This window comes from Canis aureus, chromosome 27 (genome assembly GCF_053574225.1).
Source record: "Canis aureus isolate CA01 chromosome 27, VMU_Caureus_v.1.0, whole genome shotgun sequence".
Taxonomy (NCBI): Eukaryota; Metazoa; Chordata; class Mammalia; order Carnivora; family Canidae; genus Canis; species Canis aureus.
In genome coordinates this window covers 8,996,111-9,021,273 of record NC_135637.1, presented here as the reverse complement: position 1 = coordinate 9,021,273, position 25,163 = coordinate 8,996,111, and the positions used below count along the sequence as shown (strand labels likewise).

Here is a 25,163-nt window from a genome sequence, read left to right as displayed (position 1 = left end):
ACAAAAGGCCACATGTTATGCAAATCCATTGATATGAAACATCCGGAAGAGAATCCGCAGACGGAAGAGAGGTGAGTGGAGGCCAGGGGCTGGGGGTGGAACGTGGAGTGATGCTGAGGGGCAAAGGCTTTTTTTCTGGGGTGACGGAAACGTTCTGGAGTTCAACGGCAGTGATGGTCGCACGCCTCTAAACAGGCTCAAATCCGCTCAACTGCACACCTGAACGGCTGAATTGTACACTAGCTGAATTATTGCTCCATAAAGCTGTCATGAGAAGAAAATAAAGAACGTACTATATGCTAGCCAGGAAATCAAGAGATTGATTAACTGCACTGTTCTAAGAATGACGTTCTATTGGACTTTGTATTGGACAGGTGTACAAAAATACAAAACTACCGTGAAAAAACTACCGTGAAACATACACATTAAAGCTAAAAAGTAACATTTCATATCAGCATAAGTATGTTTTTATAACACATATGAAATGAAGTGTTTGTGTCCCACCCTGATTGCCAGCCAACGAGGGCCATTCCCTGGGGTTTGAGCCCTGCCTTGGTTTCCCCACAGCTCCTCACCCAGGGAGGGACAAGCCACACCAGAAAGAAGGGAACAGGGACTGCCCCTCAAACACTCTCAGCAAGCAGCCAGTCTCAGCAGAGACCCAGACTCCTGTTTCCTGAGTCCCCCATGGAGTGAGGGCAGGAGCTCAGTGGGCCTTGGATCATGGTGCAGCACTTCACCATTTATGAGTGGCCTCCTGATGCCAGCCCGACCTCTCACTGTAAGAGGGCAGCATCCAAGAACAAGGGTGTAGGTTCAAGTCCTTGGCAAGCCTTAGGGTCTGGAACCCCAAAGGAGCAGGAAGATACTTAGCACTGACGTGGCTCCCACTTGCCCACTTGTTTCAGCAGCCGTGGCTGGTGAGCACCGCCTCCAGGAGCCCTCCTTGGGATGGCCCTGCCTGTTCTCTTTCCTTTGTTTTCTTGGAAGACAGCAGCTTTTATTTTCCTCTCGGGAGGCCCGGGCGGGTCAGGGCTCTCGGAGCCTGGCACCAGGCATGTGACCCAAGAGGAGAGGGGAGGCCGGCAACACAGCTGGGAGTGGCTCAGGGCTCATGCTCCTGTTCAAATCCCACCTTTGGCTATAGGACTAAACCAATGGGCCTTGGTTTCTCCATCTATAAAATGGGAATGAGAACAGTTACCCTCCTGCCCTCTAAGCAACCATACATGAAGCACCGTGAGCAGCAGAGGCTGAGTGGGTCACACAATCTTAAAATCACAGTGGGTTTTCTTCCCACACTGGAGGGCTGGGGGAGGGGGACTGGGGACACCCTGGGTCTGCAACAGGGCACACCTCTCTGCCTGCTAAGTGCTCTCCTTGGCTTCTCCATGATCACCAGGCTGAGATCATCCCTGCTGCAACTGGGGCTGGAGAGTGATGGAAGGCTGGCTGTGAACAATGTCTGCATAGACGTAGTTATGTTGCTCCCTGTGGGGCCAGGTCCCTGCCCACCTGTCACTTCCTCTCCTGCCCTCTCCCTCACTCCACTCTGCCACAGGCCTCTATGCCCTCTACTGAACATAAGCTCATACAGTCGCAGGGCCTTTGCACTGGCTATTCCCTCCTACCCTCTCCCCCACACACACTATAGGCTCTGATCACCCTCCCATGCCACCTCCTCAGAGAGGCCTCCCTGACTGTTCCCCACACAGCCCCTGGCCAGCACCCCAATCTTCCCATCACCCACTTATCATAAGAGCAGCTATTTTGTTTTTTTTCAATGTTTCTGTTCCATACTAGGCACTCTCACCAGAAGGGAAGAACTCTGACATCAGGACTCATCTGTACTGTTCCCAGCATCCCTCGCACATAGAAGGGCGTCCGGCACACACTGGTGCCCAGTCAATCATTTACGGAATAAAGAAATAAAAGGTAAATTGCTGTTGGGATGCTTTCACAATTTCAGGGGCACAGTGGAAGCCACAATCTAGCCTGCTCTTGGAGTAAACTTTCAGTGTTCCTAAAACAGACCCAAAGGTAGCAAACCTAGTGTGTATGGGCCTGGCACCAGGCTGCAGTTTTTGCTATGACCTCCATTATGCTCGCAGTAAGCCCAAAAGTGGGGATTCCACACCTACCTTATAGAAAACTGAGGCCCCAGGGAAGGGGCTTTCCGAAGTCCCCAACCCACCCGAGGTGCCCAGGTACCCTCTCCAGAAACTGGGACAGAGGAGGGCAAGCAAGCTCAAGGCTCTGCAATCAAAGCCACTATCTCTGGTCATCAGCCAAGAAAGCTCCCAGGCAGACCTGGCTGGCAGAAGGTGACGGAAAGTAAAAGCAGAATAGGTTTTCTCTCCAAAGGTCGTCTGGCAGAGGCCAGGACGAGATGCATCTTGGGCCTGTCCGGGGACGCCAAGCTCACCACACCAGGGTTGCCAGGTGGGAAGGAGGGTGGTGGGCGGGCGGCCAGGACCTGGGGTCGAGGAGGGGCCCATCCGTCCCGCCAGCCCTTCCGGGAGGCTGTGGCTGCCAGGGCATGCTCTGACGCATCTTGCCTGCACAGCCACGGCTAGAGGGAGGGAGGGGTGGCAGGCGGCCAGCCAGGAAGAGGTCAGCAGGCTGGCCTAAGTCCAGCCTGGCTCTGAGGGTGGGGGACCAGCCTCGGTCACACAGGGCATGACAAACCAGGTGTCCTGACTCCCAGCCCACAGCCGCTGCTCCTTGGGGATGGAACGCTGGACATTCAGGCAGGAAGAGTGGGTGGAGCCAGACCCAGCTTGGGGAGGGAGGGATACGTCCCTGGGTGGGGCTGTTGGGGGAGAGAGGGAGGCAGAGAGTAGCCTCCAGGGCTTCAGGCATGGCCAGAGGGATCCGGGGCGTTAGCGGGGTTCAGCCCAGCCTTGGGTCTTGGGCAGGCCACGCGAACCCAAAACAGAGACTCCAGGAGGCTTGCTTATCAGCATGGTTGCCTCATGAGCTCAGCACTCTTCCCACTAAGAGCAGAAACACGTTTCCATGACTCCGTCCTCATGGCCAGCAGGAGCAGGGTGGGGAGCCATCCACCCTGACCCCATTACCCAGGCACAAAGAGTGAACGTAGCAGCAGGCCCTGGCTGTGGGCCTTCCCCAGAGGACCGGGCCACTGTGCATACTGGTTTCCAAGGGCAAGAAGCTCAGGAACTTCTGAGCCCTCGGAAGCCTGTTGGTCTGGCCTTTCCTGGTCATGGGGCTACCCACCAGACCAGCTTCCTGACAGTGGGGACTCCCAGGGACTCCCGGACACAGGAAACTGAGGACAATCTGGCCCACTTCCTTCTGTGGCACATACAGAGACCCACAGAGCTCTGGATGAATCTGAGTCTCACATGAAGAGTTCTTGAGCTCACCATGTTCACATGCCCCAAGGTGAATCACGGGACAGGGGAAAGGCTCCACAAGAACTCGGCGATCTGAAAGTCAGATTTTCCTCCCTCTCACTCTGCCCAGAACTTTCCAAGAGACAGGAGAGGAGAGACAACAGACCGCATCGGTTTTAGTCAAAATAAAAATGACCCACCTGCCTCACTAGAAAACGTTGGCCCAGGGTCCAGATGTGGGTGGGAGTGGGTCTGCACCTCTGCCCTCAGCTGCTTGGCTCGGCCCCAATGTGGGGTACGAGCTCTGGTCCTGGCTGGGGGTCTCAGAGGCTCAGAGCCCTCGACCATCTGTGCCACACGTGGGTAAAACCCAGTGCTCCAGGGGCCTTGGGTGCAAGGTGGGGACGGGTACCCCGCACCAAGAGCAGAGACAAAGGAGAGAAATGGAGGAACACATCTCAGAGACAGCAGTACCCAAAGAGGGCAGCATGGTTTGGGGGGGTCCCTCCAGGCCACCCCAGCAAGAGAGCAGCCTCAATGGCTCCATCAGCTCGAGCCAGGACAGGGGCTCCCAGTTCCTGCACCCTGACCCTTGGCAGATGGGATGTGAGCCACTAGTGAGCTCAGGAGTCTGTCACAACTGGCTGCAGACAGACCTGCATCACTGGCTGCGGGGACATGGCAGCCATCTCCGTGGGCCTCTCTGACCCCCACTGAATTCTCTGCATTCTCCAGCTAGTTTCAGAGCGTCAGTCACACCCAGCTGACTGGGGCATTCCCCTGAGAACAATCTGCAGCCATGAGTTAGTGCAGCCTGCCGACCCTCACTGGCTCCACCACTTGGCCTGAATCACACATGCTCCTTCCACCCCCAGGCCCCGGCACCTGCTGTTCCTGCCCTGTTAAGGATAGAATTGTGCCCCCCAGCCCCCGCCCCTCAAACAAGCTTAAGTCCAAACAGCCAGGGACCTGTGAATGTGACCTAATTTGGGTGGACCCGAATCCAATGATGGTGTCCTCATAAGAAAAAAAAAATTGGGGCCTGTAGACATAGCAGGAAAACACCCCACAAAGATGGTGGCAGACGGGAGTGATGCACCTACGAGCGGAGGAAGGTCAAGCACGGTAGGCCATCAGCAGGAGCTGAAGGAGTAAGAGCAATCGGTGGAGCCTGCGCCACGCCTCCAGCCACCCAGCCCTGCCTGGTGCAATCCCCTCCTCCAGCTGGGCCACACGCCCCGAGGGCAGGCACCGAGGCAGCCTGCGTGCAGCTGCCCTGGTGCTGGCAGGAGATAAGAGTCCCACCCGGTGTGCCCACTCACCTGTTCTTGTCGCCCCCCTCGGGCTCGTCCACCTCATCTGCACTGCAGGTGGCACTGGAGTCGCTGTCCTGGGGGGCTCCGGCGCCCTTGGCTGTGGGAGCTTTGCCCCCAGGGCCGCCGCCCTCTTTCTTCTCCACCTTGAGGGCCCCCTCGGGTGTGGCCTCGGCCTCCGCGCTGGGCTCAGAACCCCCCTTGCCCTTGTCGGGCCCCTCCTCTGTGGCCTCCTCTTTGCATTCACTCTTGATGGGCTCTGCAGGGGATGCCTCACCAGGCTCTTCCGTCTTGCCCATGTCCACAGCCATCTCTTGGGCCACAGGGGGCTTCTGTTCCTCCTCCTCCGCCACCAGGGGGGCCGCAGCATCCTCCTCCTCCTTCTCCTCCTTGGGGACCACGGGAGGGGGTGCAGTGGGTGATGCAGGTGCTGGCGGAGGCGTGGGCGGGCTGGTGGTTTCAGGGGCCGGGCCAGGCTCGGAGGATACCAGAGCGTCCTCTGGCGGCGGGGTGGGTGGCTCAGGGGGTAGCACATCAGTGCCTGGGACAGGCGGGGGCTTGGGCCCATTCTGTCCTGTGTCCTTGGCAGCCTCAGTGCGGGGGGAGGGGATGCTCTCTGTGTCAGAACTGTTGTTGACGGTGGCTGTGGGGGAAAAAGAAGAAGAGGGAGTGGTGCCGGGGGCTCAGAGATGGAGGCAGGCACGGCCTTCCTCACAGCCAGACCTGCCCATCTCGGGTCCAGGACACGAACTCAGGATGCAGCTTGACATCTCAACAGCCCCGAAGCTCTGACACACTCGGGCAGCTGGCCCATCACGGTCCTGGGGCCCTGCCCTCCCCCTGCCCCGTTCTCCCCATGCTGACCCTGGAGCCCAGCCACGTCACTAACTTCTGGCCCCTGGGGTTGCTGGCACCCCTACACAGCCAGGGCTATGGAGCTTCATCTGCATTCCACCTCTGGCTCTGCCCACACTGGAAGCCCAGCCACGGTAACGCAGGCTATCTCTGGGCCTGCCTTGCTTTCATCTGTAGAGCTTACAGGGTAAGGAAGCCAGGAGGTGTAGCAGCACAGGGTGACACTTGGTGACTATTTGCTATTGTGTCGTTATGACACGACAACGTAAAATGGGCCGGTGAACTCTGAGGAGCCTGAGGAGAAAGAGCCCGATAGCATCCCCCATCTGCTTCCTACACGGCCCAGCACATAGCAGTGCACAGGAAGTGTTAAGTGAGTGACTGAATGTGCATACAGATGAAAGGCAAGGAAGGACAAGGGTGGCTGGCCTCCGACCTGGCTCTTCAGCCTTAAGAAAAACACTTCTGTCACTTCTTTGGGTCTCAAATTCCCCCATTTTGTGTAAAATAGGGATATATGAAAACCCCTGCTGTTCGGAAATCAAACAAGGTGAAAGTCACGGATGAAAACACTGGTGAAAATCAAGAGAACAGTGGAGCTAAGTGCACAGATCTGCAAGAGTGAGTCAGGGAACAGCACGGGGAACAGATACTACACTGGGAGGGGGACAGAGGCCATGGCTGCACCAATGTTGGCTCTCACAGAGGCATGCTCACAGAAGTGGGGCCCCACGCTGAGGACAGGTGACCTCAGGATGCCCCTGACCCCGGCACAGCCTTACCCCTACCCCACCCCCAGGCCAGCTGGCCACATTCATACCTGGACCACTGCATTCCCCTCTGGGCACCTCGTTCCCAGAGGCGTGTAAGGCTGGAAGGAAGCGAGAGAAGGATTAGAAGCAAGGTGGCAAAAGCAAAAGGCAGGAGAGAAGAGGTGGCCATGGGGGGGAGGGGGGGCGGGGGGGGCAGGGGGACCTGGGGCCTGGCAGGCAGCAGGGGGACCCACAGTGGTCCTCATCTTGGAGTGACCCACAGGTGGCCTGCAGCAGCCTTGCCCAACAATTGGGTAGTGTAGGGTGAGGAGCCAGTCCCGCCCACTCCTGGGATAGTATCCTTGGACAAGTCACTAGCCTTCTCTGGATCTGAGTCCCCAGGACTCTAAGGGTGGGAGTGCTGACCCCAGAGGTGGGCAGGGCTGCAGGAGTGGCCTTTGGAGCCCTGGACTCCATCCCACTGCTCAGTGACAGAGCCAGGTGGACAGGGGCTGCCATGGCCGTGGGCAAAGGCTTCCTGCAGCCTCCGCTGCCCTCATTGGCCCCTGCCTCTGCCACTGCTCACCTCCCTTCAGGGTCCACCACTCCCCAAAATCATCATTGGAACAACAGGGCTTCTTCTATGGGTGCTAAGCTGTGCAGAGCCTTTCATGCTCATGACTCATTTAATCCTCAGCAACCCCGAAGAACAGGACAAGCAGCATCTCATTTGCAGAGCAAGAAACTGAGGCATAGAGGGGCCGAGTCACGTGCCCCAGGCCATACTGCACGGGGGCAGGAGAGGGCTGACCCTGTGTCCCGTGTCTCTAACCACAGAATTCCTACCCCTGAGTGAGGACTTGTGATGCTACTTCTTTGTTCTCACTTAACAGACATCAAGGTGTTGGGGCCAGTGTGGACACCCCTTGGACAAGTGGCTTAACTCCCAGAATCTCAGTCTGCTCATCCACAAAATGGGAGGTTATTACTAGGCCCTCTCCCTTACTGAGAGACTTGTCCCATGAGGAGTTCTCAAGCGCGAGCATGCGCCCGAGGCAGGGGCTGTGAAGACTCAGATGGGGGGGGGGGGCTCACCCTCTCCCGAAGTGCTGCCTCATCAGAAGATTCAGGAGGGGCCTGAGGATCTGCACTTCTGACTAGTTTGAACCCTAGTCCCCAAGCAAGTCAACTGTATGACCATGGGTGACCACTCTGTGCCTCAGTTTCCTCATCTGTAAACAGAGTGACAAGAGAACCTACTCCACTGGGTCACTGTGATGGTTCATGAGAAGAACTCAAGGCTGCCCGTCTGATTAGGCTGGGGAGACCATGATCATTGCTGAGACACTGAACAGAGAATGAATCCTCTCTCCCTGGATGGTTCATCTCCGCCTAGATGCAACAAAGGCACTTGCTGCCAGCTCCCTGGAGGGGTCTGTCATGTTGCTGGGGCTGGCTAGGCTTTCTAGAAGGTTCCATAGGGGTGACCTCAGGCCCTAGCCCAGAACCTCCCTGACCGACCCCCCCCCACCTCTGCCCCATGGTCAGAAAGCACAGGGTTACATGGCAAACACAGGCTGGACTGTCCAACTCCAAGTCTACCAGTTACATGATACCCCGTGAAAGCGATTCTCCTCTCCCTGGTCCTCAGTTTCAAAGCTCATCCATGAGATGGGAGTATCACCCTGTTCCTTTGTGCAGGATTTTCCTACCCTGCTGCACAGGATCCACTCAGAGCCATCAGGTGGTCACAGAGCCTCAGCTCCACCAGAACAGCCCTCCCATCACCCCAGCACAGAATGACCCTCCTTCATCCCCTGCTGCAGTATGAGAACCCTACAAGTGACGGGGAGTTCACTACCACACAGCTCTCTTACTGGGCAGTGTTCGTTCTAGTCTTAATGCTGAGCCAAAGTCTGGCTTCCTTCTACTTTCCCACCAGGGCTGCATCCTGTCCACAGAGCAGCTGGGAGGATATTTAAAGAGTGGGATTGGGTTTCTGTTTCCTTCTCTTTTTTCTGGTTATAAACCCAGGACCAAGAAAATGAAGGCAGAGGGATTTGCAGCCCTCCATCAGACACTGGCCAGGCCTGTCACCAACTTGGACAAGAGAGACCCAGAGCAGAAAGGGGCCAGACTCTGTCCCCAGACCCATCCCCAACTTGAGACAACAGCAACCACATGGCCCAATTCTCTGTTTTCAACCAGGAAGTAGGGTCCAGGTCAGTGAATGCCCTGGGGGCTGGCAGAGCTTGAACGTATTTGTAGGCCTGGCTTGAGGAGCCAGGAGGTGACTCCCACCTTCCTATACCATGTTGGCAGAAGCTTGGGAGTTTGAGTGCAGAGGCAGGCAGATAGAAGGAATAGGAAGGCACTCGAGGCAGCGGCAGGAAGAAGGAAGGTTCTGTTCACTAGGAACATGAGGGCCCAACTTGGGCAGTTCTGGGCAGAAAGACAACAAGTAAGACACAGACATGCTGCTAAGCAGGGGTTGGGGTCTTTAGGGACATCATGCCATGTGGGGCAGGTACAGACCCATGTAATCCAAAATGGGGTACTTGGGAGTAACACCACCACCATCATCACTACTACCACCATCATCACCATCATCACAACCACCACCATTATCACCATCATCAATCACCACCACCACTGCCATCATCACTACCATCACAATCATCACTGCTACCACCACCACAACACCACCACATTCATCACCATCACCACCAATCACTATCATCACTGCCACCATCACCATCATTACCATCATCATCACCACCATCACTACCATCACCATTACTACCACCACCATCATCACCATCACCACCACCACCACCAAATTCATCACCACCATCACCAATCACTACTATCATCACCACCACCAACACCATCATTCACTACTATCATCACTACCAACACCATCATCATACCACCACCGCCACCACCACATTCATCACCATCACCACCAATCACTACTATCATCACTGTCACCATCACCATCATTACCACCACCACCACCATCATCACCAGTATCATCATCATCATTACCACCACCCTTATCATCACCATTACCATTATCACTACCATTGTCACCACCATCACCATGCTCTCCCTCCAAGGCAGTCTAGGCCTCGTCTCAGAAGGACCCAGACACTTCTGGGACAGGTCAGTTCCTGCCCCTCACCTTCTGCCTCCTCTGCCATCTCCTCCTCATTCCCGCTTGCACCCGATGCCTCCATCTCCTCGTCCTCCACCACAGGTGGGAAGGCAGCCTCCTCACTGGCAGCAGCTGGGGCTTTCTTCTTCTTCCTCCGTGCATTCCTCTCCTTCTCCTAGGGCACAGGGACAGTGACGGTCAGATCCTGGGCCTGGGCTGTCAGCCCGAGGACTCCCTGTGCCCGAGGACGCCATAGTGCAACAGACAGCAATCCCAGATGCGTGGCCATGAGGCAACCCTACCCCTACCCCCACCCACCCAGCAGTGGCCAAGCATGCCAGTAGTTGTTTTTACTGAGGGCTTTATTCTTCCACCAAGTCCCAGATACATGTATAGCACAACCTGGCCTCCCGGCTGCCCTGACATCCTGCTGGGACCAGTGAGGAAGGGCTGCCTCTGCCTAAAGGGCCCCTGTGATCACTCCAGTCCCTCTGATTACCACAGCCAGAGCATACGCCTTGGAGGATACCCTGCCAGGCAGAGTCACTACGTGTGGAGCACACTAATGAGTCAACCTTCCCTGCATGTCATCTCTGCCCCTCACCAAGCCCCGGGAGACAGGGCTGGCTTGGGAATTTCATCGACTCACTATGCTGGTCTTTATATGGCACCTCCTATGTACCAGGACTGCATCAAGGCTGAGGACACACAATGAAGGAGGTAGACAGGTCCCTGCCCACAAAGGTCTTCCAGTCAGGGAGACCAACAAATAACACGTCACTTAAGAAAAAGAGACTCAGAGGTGGGGACGTGAGCAAGATGGGATGGGGGAGGCTTCTTGGAGGAGGTGGCATGTGAGCTGAGTCTGAGCACTGAGAGAGCTAGCCAAACAAAGCCCTAAACGATGGTAGTCCAGGTGGAGGGAACTGCAAGTACGAACCCCTGAGGTGGGGCCCCACTCAGTGTATTCGGGGTAAAGAAAAGAGGCTCTCATGCAGGGCCTTTCATATCCCTCCACACAGGACCCCGGTTCCCGGAAGCCCACCCCCCAGATTGGGGACAAACAAGCTTCTCACTCCTCCTAGCAGCTCCTGCCTTTGCACCTCACTGGGTGGGGCACTTTGGGGGGCGTTTCTTTACCTCCCATGCTGAGCCAGCAGAGGTTCAGAGCACATCTGCTGGCTGGCTGGCTGGCTGAATGGGTGGCTTCTGGGGCTTAAACACACAGTTAACAGAGTTGGTATACAGGTGGCGGCAGAGTGCTAGGTCTCAGGGTGACCAGGGACTCCCACAGGCGGTAGACTGGTTCCTAAGAGGGGACGACTGCCCCCAATACAGCTGGTGTGACAGGAGGGTCTCAGCCTGAGCCCCGTGGGGTCTCCAAGGAAGGAAGCAGAACCCACGACAACCCCAGACATGCTAGCAGTCTAAGTGAAGCCCCTCAGACTGGGTGAAACATCATTCCCCCAGAATCCATGTCCACCCAAACCTCAGAACATGACTTTATTCAGAAACAAGCTCTTTGCAGATGTAATTAGTTGAGATGTGGTCATACTGGATTAGGGTGGGCCCTGAGTCTGATGACTGGGGTCCTTGTAAGAAGAGAAGAATTTGGCCACAGAGGCACACGGGGAGCCATGTGTCTATAAGCCAAAGACCATCCAGCACGACCAGCCACCCTCAGAAGCTAGAGGAGCAAAGCAGGCTTCTCCTGGGAGCCTCCAGAGGGAGCAGGACCCTACAGACACCTCCATTTCAGATTTTTGCCTCCAGAATTGTGACAGAGTAAGTTTGTATTGTTTTAAGTCACCTCTAGTTTATGGTACTATTATAGGAAACAGGAAACAAATGCACCTCCCTTCTACCAATTCCCCAGCCCCCTGTGGAAAAGCCACCTTACCCCAAACATGATAGGGTCCACTCTTGGAGCAAATGCCCTGTCTCCTCCAGGCACCAGCAGCTGGGGTGGGAATAGGCCTCAGGAGGGGTGCCAAAGCCCCAACCTCAGCCTGGGGGTGGGATCAATTCCTGTCCTACCACCTTCCTAAGCAAATGGGGGTCCTCTGAGTTTAGGAGCTCTGAACACGGGGAGAAAAAGGCAAACATCTGTTTGCCCATTAGTCACGGTTTCCGTCACCACCAGGCCAGGGCCAGAGCCCCACCCTGCTGAATGTCCCCTGGCCACTGCAGGAACACTCAGCTCCGCCATCCACCCACCTCCAGGGGTTGGCCCAGCCCTGCCCCAAACCCCAACTTCTCCCAGAGGCCCGGCTGGAGCTCATGGAGGCGCGAGAAAGTTGTGTGGCATGTGGGTTCTGTGGGTGAGGCTGAGGGATCCCCTTCTTCCCCAATCTATTTTTAGCAGACAGGGACTCACTCCTGTGCTCAGGCTGGGTGAGGCAGGCGATCAGGAGCCTGGCAGGGAACAGGAGCTCCTGGGGGCCTGGCCAGGATGTGCATCTTCCTGGGGACTCAAGTCCAGGAGGGTTGGCCAGAACCTGCAGTCCAGGACACATCAGGCCAAGTGGCACAAGTATGAGAAGTCACAGTTTCCATCAGCACAAGGCCACACTGAAAGGCTAGGATTTACTGAGTGCCTGAGGAATTACACCAAATCCTTCCACATGTGGCCCCGTACCTCCAAACCAGGAGGTGTGTGTGGAACAGGAGATGCTGGCAAAACCAGTATAATTACATCTGCTGTTGACTGAGTACCTACTATGTGCCTAGCATTTTCCTGGATTGAGTCAATGGATCTACACAGCTGCTCTGCAGGCAAGCCAGAGTATGCTGCTCCCTGCTTCAAACTCTCCGGGGGCTCCCTGAAACCCTGCGTATAAGACCCCAAGTCCTCCCCACTCCATAATATAGCCCTGCATATTCTAGACCTGGACCCCACTCACCTCTTCAAAATACTCGTCCACCCCTACCCTCCTTGGTCATCCTGCTAGAAACACACTGGCCTCCTTGTGCAAACATGTGCACAGTGTCCCAACCACAGGGCCTTTGCACAGGCTATTCCTCTGCCTGGATAACCTTCTCCTACTAGATACTAGTATGACTCACCTCAATCAGGGCTTTGCTCAGACATCACCTCCTCAGAGAGGTCTTCCTTACTACCGTGTCAAAATCAGCTAATCCTCATACCCCCCCATCAATCACTCTCTACTATATCCCTCACCTTATCACCTTCAGACCACAATCAGAAATTATTTGTATGTTAATCTGTCTCTTGAAATAGAATCAGTTCCTTCTTAAGAGCTAGTAATCTTTGTTCTCTGCTGTATTCCCAGGATCCCTGAAATAGGGCCTGGCATCTCCAAACAGGTGGTCTGTAACTATTTTAGATGAACTGAACTTGACAAAGACACCGGCTCAGAGAGGCAAAGACACCTTCCTGAGATCACACAGCTCCTAAGTCAAGTAGCCCAGATTTGAACGCAGGTCAGGTTTAAGCACTCTGTTGCCTGGACAAGGTCCCTCTGCAGGCTTATGCAGCCTCAGACGGAGGAGACAACAGAGGAAAACAAGGCAAGGCAGGGCCTGGGCTGAGACAGAGAAACATGGAAGCTGAGCCCCAGGGCCTGGATTTGCAGATGGGAGGAAAGGGTAACCTTCGGCCATAACAAGGGGGAGGGAAACCTCGGAGAAGTCACTACTGCCAAATGTTACATAACTGGGCCACGCTCCGCCTGCCCACCCGATCCTGCTTCCTGCTGACGTCGCCCTGTGGCCATATTCAGGCCAGGCTTGGCGTAAAGCGGGAGGGGACACCCGCTGACCCTCTGCTTCCCCTGCTCCTTCCTGCACTGGACAAGAGTGACATGTCTTTCTGAGCTCCAGACAGGGCCTGGCCAGTGGCCAGAGGTGGCTGCTGTTGATTCAGGACTAGTAGGGACCTAGCTTCCTCCTGGGGCCTTGGAGAGTGCCGGGGAGGGGCAGCAGGCGGAGGTCATGGAGTTCAGCAGCATCTTGTGAGGCCTGCTTACATACTCCAGTGACAGGGAACTCATCCCTGCAGCATGGGTGGCCACTGGCAGGATGGATGGACCCAGGCAGAGCCCAACTTCCCGCAATGGGTCCCTGGAACTGCTCACGGTGATTCCTCTGTGATTCCTTCAAGGTCAGCTGGGAACGAGAACCAGCTGCATGCACCCAAATTGCCTTTTCTCAACAATAAGTGGTCAGCAAGATTCACCCATCTGTAGGCCTCAGGACATGGTTTGCTGGCCCCCATCTTCTGGCCTGATGTACTAGGTCCACAGCTCACCCAGTATGACTCTGCTTTGCTGGGTCCTGTGTGAGCCATGGCTAGTGGAGGATGGGTCCACGAAGGGACGCGCCTACAGACCCGGGGTCGAACCCCCTCTGTGGTCTCCTGGCCTCATCACCCTGTAGTGGTCCACCCATCAGTACTCAGGATCAGACAACGAGGAGGGCAGCCTTCTCCGTCAGCATCAGCTTTACTTCTCTCAGACCAGTACAACCCACTTTGAGCTCAGTCCCGGCAGATGGCTTCCCGCTGTCCCCTAAAGGAATGCCCAGCAGAAAAACCCCATGCGCACTGCTTCCCTGGCACCCAGTGGGTGCTCAAGAAAGGCTCACTGACTGCACAGTGAGGATGATGTCCCACACACCCTGAGCACTGGCCCAGGGCAAGGCACTGCCCCTCACATAGGACTCCTCTGCTCCTCACAACCCTAAGGGTGGGTCCTGGTCTTCCCTTCCCTCTACAGGGAACACTGAGGCACAGAGGGGGGCGCCGTGTGCCTGCAGGCACCACCCAGCTGCTGACACTGCTAGGGTGTGGGCCCTCTAGCCCAGAGCCCTGCTTTACACCATTCTGCTAGGCTATCTATTCAGATGAAAGACACTGACTGGCTCAATCAATCAATCAGCTGACCAATCACTCACTCAGCCAGTCTAGGAGTAGCTGCTCTCCATATACAACCAAGCACCCAGGGAGACACGAGACCCAGCCACTGGCTGTCTGGTGGCCATGATACCATCACAGCTGTGGCTCTCACGTGTGGGGCACTCAGAACGTGCCAGGCCCTGTTCTAAGCCCTTACACCCATCCACTCAGATGAGTGCCATAAAAGCCCTCTGAGGTGGGCACTAGTATTGTCCCCACTGTATAGTTGGGAAAACTGAGCACAGAGAGAATAAGTTGCTTGCCCAAGGTCACACAGCTACTAAGTGGCAAGATCTGGATTAGAATCAGGGTCTTCTAGGCCAGAGTCCCTACAATGGCTGCTCCTGCACACTCCATTTGAGAGAGTGCCTCCCACACCCCTAAGAAAAAAAGGGGATCGGTGGCTTTAAAATAAAATACTACCACTACTACTACCACCACCAGTGGTAGCAGTCAGGGCAGCCACCCCTCACAGAGTGCTCCCCTCTGGTAGACACTTGGGTCCTCAGAAGTGGTGACTCATTTAATCCTCAGCAGAATTCTCAGGGGTAAGGGCCGTTATGCCCCCACTTTACAAAGGACGAAACTAAGGCTCACTGGGACAAAGCTGTCACCTGAGGTCACACAGGTGCCAAGTCATGAAGCTGGGACTTGGCCCCACTCTTACCCCTGAACCCACACTCAGGTTCTGGAGTCCCTGGGGGCATAGCAGGACCGTGCCATGAATGAGGGAGTCTGGGAGAGGAGGCCTATACCCCTAACAGCCTGAGCCATGGCTGGGCTGGTGTCCATGTTGGCTGGGAGGAGCAGGGGCTAGGGGGAGGAGGAGGGGAAGGGCAAGAAGACCACCTCTTGTCAGGACTGCCCCCCCCCCCCCCCCCCGCAGTTAATCTCTAGCTGCTACACACATAGGCTGCTCCCCTTGGGCTCAGCCATCCTCCTGCTCTAAGAGATTTCAACAGGTGTTAAAGACAAGTGCTCTGCGCCGTCAGGCTTTCATAAGACTTCCTCCCTGTGGAAACCGGAGTCCTAGAAAATCCAGGAAAATGTAAAGCTCCTGGTGTACCAGGAAGCACTGCCAGAAGCTCAAGGAGCACTAAGGCCAGTTGAGCAGCAGGCAGGGAAGGTGAGGGAGGTCTGGCTTCACCAGATATGATGGGCAACAGGGAGTAGACAAGAGCCCAACTGGAGATGAGGTTCGGCCTCAGCGCTGCCCATAGGGGCATGACACAGTCTCCGCTGGCCTTGAGCAGCCAGCAGCTGCTTACATACTCAATCCAGTAAGATTCCCACCCAGGGCAGCCGAGGAGGCTGCCCTTAAACTCTGCGCAGCACTCAAGCACAGTTCAAGTGGGGTGATTCTATGCCTGGCCTGCCTGCCATGCCAGGTGACCTCAATAGTCTGTGCATCTCAGCAGGCTGCATGGGAGCAGCAGTTCAGGGCCGTCTCGTCCCAGGACAGGCTGCCTGTACTTTACACGCAGCAACAGGCAGCCTGATGGAGGGGAGGGGGCAGCAGGCAGGCCTGAGGAGGAGAGCTGAGGACCCCCTTCTTATACCTTCACATATATAAGGAAATACGTAGCCTGGTGATTCAGAACACGGGTCCCTGGGTCATACAGGTGTGGTTGACCCAAGTCTGTTGTTTATGAGCCTTGCTGAGCCTCAGTTTCCCCATATCTGAAATAGTGACCATGCAGGCATGTTGTAAATGTGTCCAAAGGGGCAGGAGTCAGGGAGGGAGGAAGAGAGGGGGTGGGGAAAGAGAGAAAGAAAGACAGAGAGGAGGAAGGGAAGAGGCTGCCCCCCCACCCGGCCCTCCCTTCACAGTATCGGCTGTGGAGGAAGCAGTCTCTCCATAGAGACCATTTACATGCTCAGCAAGGCCAGCCCGCCCTTCTCGTGCTCCTGGCCTCCCCCGGCCTTCCCTCGAGGCCAGAGGGCTGCGGGAGGGCGGGGGGAGGCCAGGGCTGGGCCCACTGCTCCCTGACCTGTCCCTCCCCCCTACTGAGGCAGCCCTAAGATTATGAGGTCAAACAGGATGGGAGAGACACTTGCTTGGGGTTCATCTGCCTCTGGGCCTTCGTTCTAAGGCACTGACTGCCACGATCCTTGATGAGGCGGTGTCTGGCCCACGGTGCTCCTTCCCCACACACCCAGAGGTGTGGAACCCAGGAGAGCAAGGGAGCGGAGGCAGGGAAACAGGAGGATGGGCCTGGCACACAGGGTCAGCCCAGTGCCCAGGAGGGGATGTGCGGAACACAACAATCCCTGCAGCCAGCCCAGGGCACCCCCAATCCCGAGGTCCTGGTGAATACCTGCTCCCGACCCAGGGCACCCAGGGTGCAGCCCCCCAAGAGACCCCAGGAGGCAGGGCAGAGTGCTCACCATCTTCAGCTTGTGCTGCTGCAGGATCTCATCCAGATTCTGTCTCTTCTTGTAGTTGAAGTAGAAGTTCTTACATTGAGACACCGTCTTGGAGCCCACCATCCGAGCGATGGCCGACCAGTTCCGGCCGTGTTCCAGAAGACCTGTGGCAGAGGGCGGCAGGTGAAGGGCAGCAGGAGGCCTGTGCCCACAGCCTGCAGCCCGGACTGAGGCTCTGCATGCGGTTCCAAGACTCTGGAAGCAGACCAGTGGAGGTGGGGGGCGCCAGAGGGGTGGATATGGCGACCTGGCTACCCCCATCCCCCACCCAGGCTACCTGGGCAGGGCCCAGGCTCCAGGAACGGAGAAGAGAGGGGCAAGGGGCTGTTCGCCCTGGGTGCACCCCTCCCGAGACCACCATCGAGGATTCTGGTGGCTAGGAGCTGAGGTCTGGGCACAGACCCCGCCCAGGCTCCCACCTCCCCTGCCTCCCCTGGCTGTCGTGACCTAGCACTGACACTCCCTCACAGCTGCAGATGAGGCCTCAGGCCTCGGGAGACAGTGTTGTTTTCCGGCCGCACCAGGCCAAGGCCAGAGGAAAGGAAGGAACGTGTGAGCAGGGGAGGGAGGGTGGGGTCCAGGCAAGTGTGAGCTGGAGCCAGGAGTCTCTTCACCCAGGTTAACTGGGGCACCTTTGGGCCTGGGGCCCACCATGGGCTTGAGGCCCACAAGGCTGGTTCAAGGGTCTGGGAGTAGAACGGCCCCCCGAAAACTGGCCCCCCCAATGTCTGTGAGCTTTCACAGCCTCACAGACCCCTGATATGGGGAGAAATCCCCAAGAATCAACAGACTCCATCCCAAACCCACCCAGGTCAGAGAAAGTTCTCCCCAGCCCCACAAACTCGGGCCAGGGCCATACTCACCCCCCACTCCATAACCTATTCTGGTTTCAATGCTGTAAATACCAGTCTCAGCAAAAAACACAGCCTCCTGCTCACAGAAGCCGCACATGGGACACCTGGCCCCAGGTCTCAATCCACCTGCCCACGGAGCTCCTGGCACACACAGGCACGCCACACGCAGCAGCATCTCTTTATACATCGGCAGCATGCCCTGTGCGGCCAGGTCAGCCTGAGCAGGTAGGCGGCCACTTCCCGGTGGCTGCCCGAGAGACAGAAGGCAGGCTCTAGATCTCCAAGGGCTGTGGGGCAGGACTGGGCCCCCAAGGGCAGCAGGTGGGAAGCCTGAGTCACACTGGAATACAGCAGTCTCTAAGCCCCAGAGCTAGACTTTTAACGGCTAACGGCTAATGAAAGATTTCCCATAATGAAGTTTGAGGCCATTTTCCTTGAATCAAATCAAGCTGCAAACAGGGAGGCTACGACTGGAATTTTGTAGGGGTACAGGAGCTGGAGGGGCCAACAATCTGCGTGTTTGCACTTTCTGTGCCTCGTTTGTCCGTCCATCCATCCATCCATCCATCCATCCTATCATGTGCCAATAGCTCAGCACACACACAGCTCTCATTAAAATAAAACTGCAACAAGAAACGACAAGACGCCACATCACACGGCCGAGTGACCTGGAGTTTGCAGAGCCCTTCAGAGACGTGCTTCCATCTCACCCCTGCTGCCGAGGCCGTGACTGTCCCCATCCCCAGATGGGAGAAGGAGCCAGAGCCACTCTTGAGCTTCTGGGGACAAGCCAAGGGCAAAGGGGGAATGAGGACCCAGGTTTTCTGCTCTCCTGCCTCTGGACACTGTGTGGTGAGGTGGTGCCAGCCCGACAGGCCACCTGCTCCCCTGCGGAGGCTATGGGCCACGTGGCTTCACAGCGGGCTCCTCAGGGTTCCTCAAGGACAGGCTTGGAGGGAGGGCTGGGGCATGGGATCAAGTGTCACCCAGCCCCCTGACCTTTCCCTCAGCCTGCGCCAGCAGCAGCTGCCACTTCCACAGAACCTGGCGGAGGACGACGGGACGCAAGTTTATTTATATTTCCCCAGTCGGGGCCAAGAGAGCCCAGGCAAACACGTCGGGCCAGAACCCTGGGCGGGAGAGGGCGGGTCTCCCATCTGGGCCTGCTGGAGCGGCGGAAGGGGGGGGTGGTGCAGGGGTTAGCCGGACCCCAGAGAGGTTGGCATTTCCAAACTCAACACATCAATAAGGAGGTGGTTTGGAGGCTGGCCGGGGATTTAGGGTCCTAATTAACTCCACTTGTGGCAGCAGCGACAGCAGGAGGTGAGGGTGACAGGGTCACCCAGCCCTTCCCTAGAGCGAGTGGTGGCTCAAAAGGGAGTACTGTTCGAGGCTGTCCAGAAGCCCTGGCCTGGAAAGAGCTGTGTAGAGTCAGCCACCCACTCCGTCCCAGCCACCCGCTTGGGTCTTGGTTCCCTAGCAGCTTTGTGAGAGGCTGGGGTGAGTGCCCTCAAACAACTGCCTGGGACCCCCTCTGGTTCCTGCTCCCAGGCTGAGGATGCTGGGCACAGCCTCACTGAGCCTTGCAGACCACCCACACTAGACCTGGCTGAAAGCCCCCCAACGCCCATCCACCTGAAAAGCGAGAGTGCACCTTTGAGCATGCACCAACCAAGACCCCCAGGGCTTGCCCCAAGCAAATGGAGGTCCTGCCCTCCCACCCTAAAAGCCCCTGCCTGACAGCCAAAGAGGCAGGGGGAAGGGGGCCCCAGGCAAAGGATGGGGATGGGGTCCCACGGGTGCAGAACTCCCAAGTCCCGGGCCTGGTGGCCACAGCCAGGTCCCTGTCACCAGCTCCCAAAGCAACCCCAAGCCCCTCCTGGGGCCTCACTCACATCCTCTCATCTGCGTCTCCCCCTCGGCCAAGTTTTCCGGAAACATACGGCTTGGAGGATGCTCCAGGGAGTGGAGCTGGGAGCAGTGGGCTGGGAGGCGGGAGGCTGGGCGGCCCCGATGCCGATGCCGGCTCTGCGAGGCTTGTGGCTGGAGCAGGCTGTGGCTGGCGTCTGCTCCGGCTCAGCTCTGCCTCACATCCTTCTGTCCAACGGCGGCAGCAGCGGCAGTGGCGGCGGGAGGGAGGGAGGGAGGGAGGGAGGGAGGGGGAGGGGGGAAGGAGGGCGGGCAGGCGGGCGGAGGCTGGCTCAGAGAAGGGCGGGGAAGCAGCTCCGCACCGCCCGCCCCTGGTGCTGGTGGCCCAGGGCTCCTACCACCCGCTCCCCGGCGCTGCCAGTCCTGACATCGTCCTCCCCACTCCCCCGCAGCTGCGGGCGTGCGAGGTGCCCTTCGCCGATGGGGGCGGGCGGCGGAACTTGTCAGTTGTGTGCTCGTGCCCCGTGCCAGGCGTCACCAGGGTGCACGGCGTCCAAGGCTCCTCCAGGCACAAGTGCGCCCTGAACAGGCGCTCAGCAAGGGGTGCCGGCTGGGAGTCCCCAGTCCCCGGACACCCTGCTGGGCGGAACCCAGAGAGCCAAGGCTGACGGGGCAGCGGTGTCCTGAGCCGGCTCGCCGCGCGCCTGGGCTGGATCTCCCCGCTGCCTGACCCAGCGAGAGACGCGTCGTCAGGGCTGAATGTGACCTCCAGACGGAGGCTCGCGGGAGCGGGCGGGCGGGGGAGCGTGGCAGAAGCCCAGGTTCAGAAGGGGCGGGCCAACTTGGCACTGGCTTCCTCCTCCCTCTCTCCCCATCCGTGGCGGTGGCGGCGTCAGCAGCAGTGGTAAGAACAGATGAGGGTTCAGAAAAACAGAGCTTCTCCACCCCAGCAGACGGGGAGCAAACAGCTTCTTCCGCTGTCATTCCCCTGCGCCAGTTCCACCCGCAGTCTGCCCCCAACCCGGCCCGATGCTGCCACGGCTGGCCAGGCTCTCCGTGGGACACTCTGGACGTCTGGGACCGCAGGACGGGGGCCATGCGGTCTCCTTCTAGCACCCGCTGGTCTGTGGGTGGGCAGGCCTGGCTTCACATTCCAGGAAGAAGCTCAGGATTTGAGGAGCCTCTTTTGGAGTGCAAATGAGACCTCCAACCACTGAGGGCTGGGGGAAGGGCTTCAAGATCCCAGATGGTTCTCTGCTGCCTGAGGGTCTCTGGACCAAGGCCGCCTCTTTCCACTCTCTGTGAGGCACCCCTGACAACCTGAGCAGCCTGGCCCCATATAAACACCTGCTAGAAAGGTCATAAGCAGCTCCTGGGAGTTTGAAAGTTAACGGGGTTGAACTTTGGAGCCGGATTCAGGTCATGACCGATTTCTCCAACTCCAGGGTCACTGACCTGCTTGTCCCTTTAGCCCTCAGCTTTTATGCCCTGCCCATAGGAACCCAAGGAACGACAGACATCCCTGACGCACCTCTGCACCCAGCCCTCATCCTGGGATCCCAACCATGACAAAGATCTAGAACTTTCTGCTTAGTTCCGCAGTCCATACCCTGCAGAGAAGTCCAAGTGAACTTTTATGAACGCCAATCCCACAGTGTCTCTCCTCTACTTAAAATCTTCCAACGACAACCCATGCCTCTCTGAATAAAATCCAAAGGCTCCTGTGTGGTACATGAGGCCCTGCAGAAGCAGCCCCACCCCCGTGGCCAGCCTGCTTCCTACTTCTCCCCTTCCTCACCCACTCCAGCCACCTTTTATGGTTTTTATGGGACCTTTTATATGCCCAGCCCTTGAGTGTGACCCAGGACATCTGCACCAGCTATTCTCTCTACCTGCATGCCTTTTTCACAAACCTGACTCTGTCCTCCTTCAGCTCAAGTGATACCTCCTCAGAGAAGCCTTCCCTGACCAGCTTCTCTGAAGCCATCCCCCTAGACACACTGCCATCATGAGGCTTTATTACCTCCAGGGAACTATCGCTCCCAGAAATTAGCTCCTTTGCTCCACTGCTCACTGACTGTCATGACTCTGCACCCACACTGCTAGGCATGCAGAAGGCACTTGGCAAATGAACAAAGTTCCAGACTCCCCAAGGGTCTGGGTCTGGGGGCCATCTCTCTGAGGCTCCTGAGAAGGAGCTCCTGAGAGGAGGGGGCTGACTGTTTATCCCAACAGGGTCCCCTGGACCCTCACCAGATGAGGCTGGAGACAATGCCCACCTCTCACAGCTAGGGGCATGCCCATAAGCAATTCTGTCTGTGCCTGTGCCCAGATGGCAGATTCTCCCAATGTCCCCTGCGGTCTGGATTCCCCAACCTCACTTCTAATTTCTAAGGAAAAGAGTTTCATTCTGAAGAGTCAGGAGGCAGGAACTAGGAAGTGAAATTGACCAAGACAGGAAGTCAAGCCAGGAGGTCTGAGTCACATACTTGGAGCTCCAAATGAGACAAAGGAGCAGTGGGTAGCTGCAGGGGTGGCAGCAGGAGGGGCACCTCAACGCTGTGTCCTGGGGGCTCAGTGTGGCCACCGACTGCTCTGGACACCGTCGAGGGAAGCTTCCCATGCACTGCGCAGGGGCCTGTGACAAACTGTCCTTATGGGAGCAGTGACTCAGGCTTCTGTCCCTGCCCCATCCTTCTCAAGGTCCCTGCCACAGGCAGCTCTCCCGAGGGTTTGTGAACCCGCTCCAACAGCCAAGCCCCAGCCCACCACTGGTGAGTTCAGACACACAGGGCAGGGAGGGCCCTGGCAGCACCCATGGGCACACTACCATCCATCGGGGTCCCAGGGATCCCACAGCTGCTCTCTCTGGAAACCAGCACCCCCTTCCAGGAAATACACTAGCTCCCCCACCCCAGCCAGCCCCTTCCTACCCTGAGGCTTTCTGTTCCCTCCATGAAGAGCACAGGTGGTCTGCAAGAGGGACACATCCCTACCCCTCCTGCCAGCTCCCATTTTCCAAAAGAAACTCCAGTTTGCAAAACAAAATTTTCTGCCCAAAGCACTGTCGAAGGAGAGGGGAAAAAAACCCAGCAGGCTCAGTGCTACATCCTGGCACTTCCTTCTTTCAGAAACCCCAAGCCCTGGGTGGGTTAGACACGGAAGCAGCCATTCAACTGGCAACTCTATTGGGCACCGGCTCTGTGTCAGAGCTTCCAAAACTCTGGCTAGTCTTGAAATCCCGTCAGGATCCTGGCGAGACAACTTCGTGCCTGAACTTTGACTTACCTGCCTTTTTCTTTCCATCTATGCTCTTAAAAATACGCCCCAGTTTCAGCAATTGTAGCCACACACATCATCGACAGGATGTCTAATAGCAACCTCTTCTTCCAACACACAATGCAGCAGACACGATGAAAAGAAGTCACCTGTGGGTGACCTAATGTGGCCTTGCCTACCACTCCGGGAAAATGCCACGTTACATGTTCAGCATCAAGTCTTTCAACAGGGCACAGCAGAGAGCACGCTCCTGGGGCCGAGCAGCTCTGCATCATTTGTTGCATGCATGCCGGCTCATCCACTCAGCCCTCTGGGCCTCGATTTTCTCATCTGCAAAGCAGAAGTCATGGACGGCCACATATTTGGAGCGCTGGCCTGGTACGGTAATTCACGCAAAGTGCTCAAACTAGGGAACACTTACTACGTGCAAACAAGTATCATCGTTACTGTGTAAACTGCCATGTGTCTCTCTCCCTGAGGAGTAAGTTACCAGCTTGAGTGTGGACGTGCGGATTTTCCTCCTGGGAGTGAAGCGGGACGGTAGATGCCTGACCGTATTTTCAAGGGGGCTGACAAGGAGCAGCAGAGGGGTTTGGAGCCCGCCCCTGAGCCTGGTCATCTCCTCTACCCTGAGGTCATGCAGAAACCATCACATGCCAGAAGTATCCGGGTTGGGACGCAACGTGTCCAAGATGGGATCCTCCAGAGCAGTCCAAGGGTGGCAGCGGCTCCTCACCAGTGTCAGCCCTGGGGTGCCTCACCATCCCTTCTAACGACCCTAATGCAGCCCCCCCTCTGCGTCAGCCTCCCTCGGACACCCACGCTGAGGGGTAGCCCTGTCCCCATATGGGCCCTCACTGGTCCCGGCATCAGAGGTGGCCCAGCACAGGGGAACCTAGCCCACTGCACCGCTCTGCCCATCACGAGCCTCAGCAGGCGTATGTGCCGTAGTCCAGGTGGAGCGCACAGGCTGCTCCCTGTCTGGTCCCTGCAGTAGGGGCAGGAGGAGACTGTGATGACGGACACGTATGTGAGGAGGGCCTGCTTTTCTGAGCTCTGTGGCTGGGGGCTCACACCTCCCCTTACTGAACCTTAGACTCTTCATCCGTAAAAACTAATTAAACCAACCAGTGTGCACAACAAGCACTTTGAAGGTGCAAAGTGATTAGTGGTTTCTCCTTTACTCTCCATGAAAGGGGGGCGGGGGAGCGCGTGGGCCGGGTAGGTGGTTGTGGCCAGCAAGTCCTGCAGGCCTAGAGTTACTGAGAGAGAGAGAGTTCTGGGGCCTGTCTCAGCTCCACCCAGCCTGGAGGGGCTTGCCTGGGGCTCCCTGAAGCCAGCCCTGAAGCAGCTTCCACACTGAGCCAGGTCAATCTGGCATCTCTCCCCTTACCAGGCAGGCCGCTAGAGGCCAGGGGAGGGCAGGGCTGGCAGCTTGGAGCTGGGCCCGTACCTATTCCTGGTCTGGAATGGTGTGACCAGGGGCTTCCCCACCCCCTCCACAGCTGGCGTTCTGCCCACCAGAGAAGAGATGCTGGGGACCAAGAGGAGCTGCCAGCAGAGCCCCGGGCCTCCCGCACAGCTGGGTCAAGACTCTGAGCCAGGCCAGGCTGACCTTTCCCAGGGGAACGAGAGCCTCACATCCCAGCCCAGCGCCTGGCCTGCCCCTCCTGCCCAGCATGGCGCTGAGCCTGAGGGCGGGCGGCCAGCTCCCTGGAGCTGCCTGGTTCCTGGGGAGGCTGCTTCCTGTACATGCTCAGTGCCTACTTGGTATGAGCCCTAGGGCAGGCAGCCCTGCCTGACTCCCTGCACACAAGAAAATGAGGTGCCCATCTGCCCACCCAGAACCCTGCAGCTGCTATGTCCGTCCCCTGCTTCACCCTCTCCCCAGGTTCTGGCCCTCCCCATGCTCTTAGAGTCAGAGCCAAACTCCATCCTACAGCTGGTAAGGCCAGGACCCCAAAAGTCTTTCCATCTCTTGACTCTCTCGCCCTCACTCCCCGTTTCTACATCTTCTTACTTGACCACAGTACCCCTGCCACAAGGCCTTTGCATGTGCTGGTCTTGCTGCTGGGATGCTCTTCTCTTCCTCATTATTTGAAATTTTTAAAGATTTTATTTATGTATTTAAAGAGAGGAAGAGTATAAGCACGTACACGTGAGCAGGGGAGGGGGAGGGAGAGAGAGAAACTCAAGCAGACTCCCTGCTGAGCAGGGAGCTCAACATGGGACTCGATCCCATGACCCTGAGATCATGAGCTAAGCAGAAATCAAGAGTTGGACACTTAACCAACTTGAGCCACCTAGGTGCCCCTCATTATCTGATAGTAGCCAAGGCTAACTCATTCAAACCTCACACCAGCCCCATTCCCACTCTGTAACT

At 57.1% G+C, this 25,163-nt stretch overlaps 1 protein-coding gene across 31 annotated transcripts in view; it reads right to left on the bottom strand.

Moving 5' to 3' along the window:
- The window catches only part of NCOR2 (nuclear receptor corepressor 2), a 212,469-nt gene that overhangs the window by 36,421 nt on the left and 150,885 nt on the right, over nt 1-25,163 (bottom strand). For 25 of the 31 annotated variants that reach the window (XM_077875269.1, XM_077875268.1, XM_077875270.1 and 22 more), the window contains 4 exons: nt 16,740-16,882; nt 9,464-9,611; nt 6,348-6,398; nt 4,682-5,315 (listed from right to left, as the gene is read on the bottom strand). In XM_077875269.1, coding sequence (XP_077731395.1) covers nt 4,682-5,315; nt 6,348-6,398; nt 9,464-9,611; nt 16,740-16,882 — 976 coding nt within the window. The remainder of the gene's footprint in view (nt 1-4,681; nt 5,316-6,347; nt 6,399-9,463; nt 9,612-16,739; nt 16,883-25,163) is intronic. The other 6 variants (XM_077875278.1, XM_077875297.1, XM_077875290.1 and 3 more) reach the window with 1 other exon arrangement.